Source organism: Poecilia latipinna, unplaced genomic scaffold (assembly GCF_001443285.1).
Source record: "Poecilia latipinna isolate Pla-1442-1.1 unplaced genomic scaffold, P_latipinna-1.0 Scaffold5582, whole genome shotgun sequence".
In the NCBI taxonomy this organism is placed as follows: Eukaryota; Metazoa; Chordata; class Actinopteri; order Cyprinodontiformes; family Poeciliidae; genus Poecilia; species Poecilia latipinna.
Genome location: NW_015118198.1, coordinates 1 through 6,346, shown reverse-complemented (window position 1 = coordinate 6,346; position 6,346 = coordinate 1). Strand labels below are relative to the sequence as shown.

The following is a 6,346-nucleotide window of genomic DNA, read 5'->3' as shown; positions in this document are numbered from 1 at the left end:
GTTAATGTTAATTCCTTGAATCCTGTAAGTGCAGAGGGTAAAAAATGCAGTGTGGTGCTGATTTGAAAGTGTGGTGGAAGGAGGAACTTCAGAGTGGCCGATATGATAAGCTACTGTTTGAAATTATTCTTCTCCAAAAATTTCTGAAGCAGCACTTCTTAAGAGACTTGCCTTGAGAATGTGCACTTCCAGTTAGCATAATACGTAGATGGATGCCTTATTTGCATATTCATATTTGTGAGGGCAAAGTTTTTGCAAGGCTGGCTGTGTGTGTCGAAATTCCCATTTGATTTTTGCAAATGCAAAGGTTTTTATGTGCATCTGTGTTTTGTTTTCCCAGCCGGAGCGGTGTTGGAGTTTATTTACAAAGCTGAGGTCAGGAGCCACTCGATCCGACCACAGTGACACTCAGGTGGTCAGCAAGGTCACCCCTCCTGCTTCTTTTCCCCTGGCCCCACAGCTCCACAGATCTATGATTTTTCTGCCTCCTACACACCCAGAAAGACGCACAAACATCTGTAGTGCACATACACTGTAGACTTCTTATATATCCGATACTATCTGATATTTAATCTTATTTACTGTGTGCGAGATAAAGAAAAGTGCACATTCAAGGACACCTCTGGACTGTAAAAGAGCTATGTATAATTTTCTTCCTCTGTATTTTTGACTTTTTTTTTCTATTTAAACCACTTTAACTCAAATTTCAGTCTAAGGCACTGTTAAATATAAAGAAGGAAAGACAAGCAATTGGGATTAGGTTTTATCCTTTTATTTTAGCAGATAGGTGCTTATTAGTTTGGGCAACACAGCTTTATGATGGTCTGAAGCACATGAAGAACCAAAAAGCTAAAAACATGACAGGCATGTAGGTATTAGTGAAAAGGAACACATCGAAATGAAGACATTAGGAAGGGTTTTGTTTAACTAGGTTGAAAATTACTAAAGCACTAAAGTAGGAGCCCTTTATATGTTCAGCCGAAGGCGATAGGTTAAGATGAGATGGTGGAGGGGTTTTCACCAGTTTAGGACAGGACCATAGCTTGGAATTCTGTGGGGGAAAAAGAAATATATTTACATTACAGCTGATTCAGGTCCAGGCATCCATCAGCGTAAGGATTTATGAGCAATTCCAAATTTTAACAGCACAGTTTTGCTATCATATAGTTCACCATTGACAAGATTGGTTCAATCGTTTCAACCAGAAATGTTTCAACTAATCTAACAAGCTGTCTGTATATCCTGCCAACTTTAACCTGTGAGTCCATGTGTGTTGGAATTGTGCAAAAAATTGGCCCAGATGAGATTATTTATTTTTCACAACTTAAAGCTTTGATTTTTTTTTTTTTTTTTAATGTAAGAGACATGGTATTGGCAACACATCATGCATTCAGTCAACCCAAGAAGGTCTTATTCGAGAACCCATTTTGGAGTTCAAGCCCTCTTAGCTTCGAACCAGACTAATTAGAACTCCACACAAAAATGTTGACTGGAGAGTTGACTGTTTCTCTTTTGGGCTCTGACTTATCTGCATTTTGGAATGACACATCATCCAAACACATAAATTATCACCTTCCGCTCCAATTTTCCCATCGCTGTCGTCATCAGCGGCACTCAGGAAGGCCTTGGTCTCCTTGTCCGTCAGGACCCGAGCCCCAGGGCGGAACCTCTGGAGGAAAAACCTGATGGGAGGAAAAGAAGATGCATGAAGCCAGAGGAAACTTTTCATCTGAGCGAACAGCAAAAAAAAAAGCACTCAAGGACAATTTGGGAAATAAAACTGATGTCTTATTGAATCAGATGGAAAATAAAATAAAATGCCCCAAAAAACACATGTAGGCATACTGAAAAATTAGCTATATCCACATGAACATGTATGCATATCTGATTAGTGTAGGAGAAAGTATATTGTGAAAGGATACCAAGAAGAAATTTGGTTTTCTTTCAAAAACAGATTAGGATTACTGCAATTTTTTTCTTCTAGAGGATGAAGATAATCTTCACAGGAAACTTTAAAAAAAGTTGACGACTCACTTCAGCTCTTCCTCCTCAATAAACCCACTGGCATCGTTGTCCAGGATCCCAAAAACTTTCTTCACATCCTGGGGGCTTTTCTTGCTCAGGCCACACAACTGGAAGAACTTCTTTGGACAGAAGGAGTCCGGAGCTGCGAGACGAGGCATAAAGATTTTACTGAAAACTGTCCTGACTTGTAAATATTGTCACGCAAAAATTGTAAAGAGGGATGATTTTTGCATTAGTTATATTTAGAGTTCTGAAAATAGAAATAATGACTACTTGCAGATGCACCATTGGTTACTTGAAGCAACTATTTACACGTTTAAATGACTTAATAATCTTACGGAAAATGTGCAGCTTCTGCACAGAAGAACAAATATTAAGTTTCAAAAAAGTTTTACTTTCCAGTCAGGAACTCCACCATTTTTGAAGCCCATTATTCCGTTAAATTCTTTATTAACTAAATAAAAAAAAATATTGGAATTTTATTTGACACTTGTTAATTCTGGTTTAGATTAATCAAGGTTTTACGTTTGCCTTTATTCTTTCTTCTTCTTTTTTTTATTTTATTTTACTGATATTACTTCAGTTGTATTTTACAACCAGTGTGAACAAACCTCCCCTTCAAGGAACAAAAAAGTTAATTAATCTGAGAAAAAAAAGTTTTGTAAAGAGCAGACTTCCTTCAAATATGGACTTATATATTCACTTTCAAGAAAGCCAGAGAATATATAAACATTTGGCACCTTGTGTGTATGTTTCACCTATACAGTGCTGAAACTAGCAGATCAAATCTCTAGTCTGCCAAGAGAAAGCATTTCTGAAGGAAAACATCCTTAATGCTAAATAGAATCAAGCACTTTACCAAAGCACTTTGACTAGGTGCGTAATTATTTAATTGAGCCATCCAATCCATTGCCAGTGGACTGCGGTGGCACCTTGTACATGTGTACAAAGAGATCAAAAAGATATATTAGTGAAAAAGGATACCTTGGCAGTCCTTGATGGCGCTGTCGATGGCATCAGCAGAAAGGACAGATGAGAGCGACATTTTATTCCTGTAGGAAGAACAGCCATGGTGAATTATTAACACATTTAGACAGGTGCGACGTAAAAGCAAGAGCAAAACCTGACAAAGTGGCAATAGGTCGCCTTCATCCTGGCAAGTTAGTCACTGATCTTGCAGCCAGCAAATTAGAAACTTTTACATAGAACTTTTTTTCTCTCTCTCTCTCTCTCTCTCTCTCTCTCTTTTTATTATTTAAATATTTCTGATGTATTTGCCGCATGCTGTTGGTAATTAGTAAAAGCCAGGATTTCAGAAGTAAAAAGACTTAATATATGCATTAAAAAAAAAAGACATAGTAATGTAAAGAAGCAGACGTGAACTCCGTGTGTCCTCCGCATCTTACCGCGTTAGAAGTTTGCTCCGTGGTCGGACGGTGATGCAGCTGAGAGGTGAGGCGCTGTGGTGACTGCTGTCCGTCAAGGAGGATTTATATAGGTCTGATTGCAGTGACAATAGGGATTGCTTGAGTTACCTGACTATGGATCAAATTCTGACTGCCCGCCCCTGATCCGATTTCTCAGCTAACTAATTAACCTTTACTATTTATAACGCGCATGAGCACAGGGATCGGGATATGGACTTCCGGAACGCCCTTGTAAATAGCAAATTAAGTCTAGAAGAAGAAGAAAAAAAGAAAAACCTTTAACTCAACCTCAGCTCCGTCATTCACTCCCCTTCCTTTCAACGCCTGTATGTACAGTAAAAGCGGAGAGAGGCTGGAAAACGACTGTCTCTCTCTTCTTTTCTTCCTCTTTTGCTGTTCCACCCCCATCACATAGATATCAATTTACAGGCAGCACTTCCAAAACAAGGATCTTATCAATATATTTTGGAACAAGGGAAACTCCATCTTTGATGTTATTTTTTGGTTGATCGTTTGAAAACTTGTTTCTAATGTCTTTATTTAGAAAAGCTAAAGGTTCCCAAGATCGAATGTCATCAAAAGATAAACAAGAAAAAGAAAAGAAAAAAAAAAGCGTAATGTCAGGGATGCCCACAATTCTAACCTTCTCATTTACACTGACTTCGACGGCGGGAGGTGGGGAGATCCATGAAAATGCTTCGTCACTTGTACTGATTAAGGTCACTTTGACGTCCCAAACGGTGATGATGGGGAATTTTTATTCATTGATCAGACCAGCCAGACTGATCGGCAGACAACAGCGATCAAAAGTCTTGTGACATGAGGACGTGTCCAAAATAAACGGAATTTGCGGGATAGGGTTTACCCTTTGTTCTGAGTCCCTGATAATAGAAGACCACCTCTAGGAAATCTTTGTACTGATGCACTTTTATGCGCTTCTGTCAGTAAATGACACAGTTGTGCATAAAGGTCAACCTGAATTTTGTTTTAAGTCTGGAAAAAAAAATGCGTTGTATCAATGCTGAGTAAGTTCTCTGTGTGTTAGGCTGCAAATGTTATCTCTCTAGACAACAGGAGTCGATGTTTTGGAGTAGAAATCCTTACGCACGGCCTGCCTCACAATCACTGAAAGCCAGCAGTCAGATTTTAACCTATAAAATCAATAACTCTTAACAAAAACGCATGGGGAATGCATTTTGTTTAGAGTACGTCTAAGTACAAGTGCCTACAAAATTAGGTTAATTCAAATGAAATTTTGAGATTGTCTTACTAGTGTGAATTAACAGACACTCAAATGAATTCCTCTGTTGCAAATTGACCTAAACTTTAGACACAGCAGAGAATAGTTGTCAAAAACACACCTAATATACACAGTCAGCCGTTCCTAAGCAACACTGTGTTGTTCATTAGTTGCATTAAGGTTAAGAAACTCAGCTGACTTTTACCTCTACAGTCTGACTTTAACTTAAGCAAATGCTGGAAACTTAAATTATTGATTCAACTCCAAAACCATAAGATACAAGTTGGGATGAAGTAGTGATAGTTCAACCATTTTTGCACATTATATTTACAAAATAATATGATTGATTAATTTGCAAAAAATGCTATAAGCAACAATTCATACTTTTTTATATTGTATATGTTGGGTATTTCAACCTGCACATATAAAGAACCAAACAGAGAGTAGTATCACTTCAGCCTTTGCAAAGAGGGAGAGTCACAGTGGTGCCTCAGGACAACTCCAACTTGTCCCCCTGGTTTTATTCAAAGCGGGGTGGTGGTCAGTCATAAAACAGAAACTTATAAAGATAAGGAGTAGAGGGGTCCCTCTGAACTAGCAGAAACCGGTTTCTCTAAGAGCAGGATGGTCCATCTCACCCAGTTTCAGCTTAGAGAGAGGTAAACAACAAACAACTTATTCATGAGATAACTATTTGCAGAACTCTGACAGTATATGTATCAAAAGGCCTCATTGTTTTCCAAGACCCTAAATGAATCTCAGTTTTTCAAGGGCAACAGAACTTTAACCACAGGATTCTTAAAGTGGATCTCTGTTACACTTTGTGGCAACATTGAGCCCGTTTGCATTAATGAATAAATAGCTCTGTTCTTTCTGATTCCTCTCGAGTATTATCCGGCTACCAACTGGTCAGTGAGGCCTCTCGGCAGCTGACGTCTGACGAGCTTCTGAAATGTGCTGGTGAAGTTAGACTGCATTTAGAAGGTAAAGAGAAACTCAATCATCTCATCACGGCTCTGTGTGAAAAAGAAACCAAGGACGCAGGATGGAGCGGAGTGATGCCACTTTACCTGGAAAGGGTCCATGATGTCATGCATTCCCGCTTAACTATACTGTTACAGGGGAATCATTTATTTATCTACATCTGCTAGTGCTCTGTAAGAGTACGCACAGGGAGGCAGGACATGGTGTTTTCTCACCTCTCTGGGGCAAAGGAGACTGACAGAAGTCAGTGAGAGAAAACCAACTCTGTCTGTCTGTGTACCATGGCAGAAAAAAAAAGTAATCATTTTGGTGGCACATCAGTTTCCCAAACAAGATTATAATAATTTCCTAATAATTATTTTATTAAGAACTGTTTTTCTCTATCTTTCATGTAAATATAAGATAAAATAACCCTTTGTTAGTCCCACAAGTGGTAAATTCTAGCGTTAAAACGTGTGATTATTGGTAAACTCAAACAAAGTGCATACACAGGTAATCACCGACATTTACTTTTTTTTTTTTTTTTTTTACATTTGTTATTAAGATTTTATATGCTATACCACTCAAAAGGATAAGCACGTTGGGAGGAATTTTTGTAATTTAACAAAAAAAAAAAAAAAAAAAATTTAAAAAGTTTAAATGTTTTTGCCCCTTTTTAGAAAAATAGAAA

The 6,346-nt window shown here is 38.1% G+C and overlaps 1 protein-coding gene across 1 annotated transcript; it reads right to left on the bottom strand.

The window, feature by feature from the left end:
* Positions 1-756: 756 nt before the first annotated feature.
* On the bottom strand, positions 757-3,775 carry LOC106943628 (parvalbumin, thymic CPV3-like). Its single transcript, XM_015026942.1, has 5 exons — positions 3,432-3,775; positions 3,010-3,077; positions 2,035-2,167; positions 1,573-1,682; positions 757-1,051 (listed from the first exon to the last, which is right to left on the bottom strand). The coding sequence occupies exons 2-5, from the start codon at positions 3,068-3,070 to the stop codon at positions 1,026-1,028; spliced, it is 330 nt and encodes a 109-aa protein (XP_014882428.1). The 5' UTR covers positions 3,071-3,077; positions 3,432-3,775; the 3' UTR covers positions 757-1,025.
* Between the last annotated feature and the right edge of the window lie 2,571 nt (positions 3,776-6,346).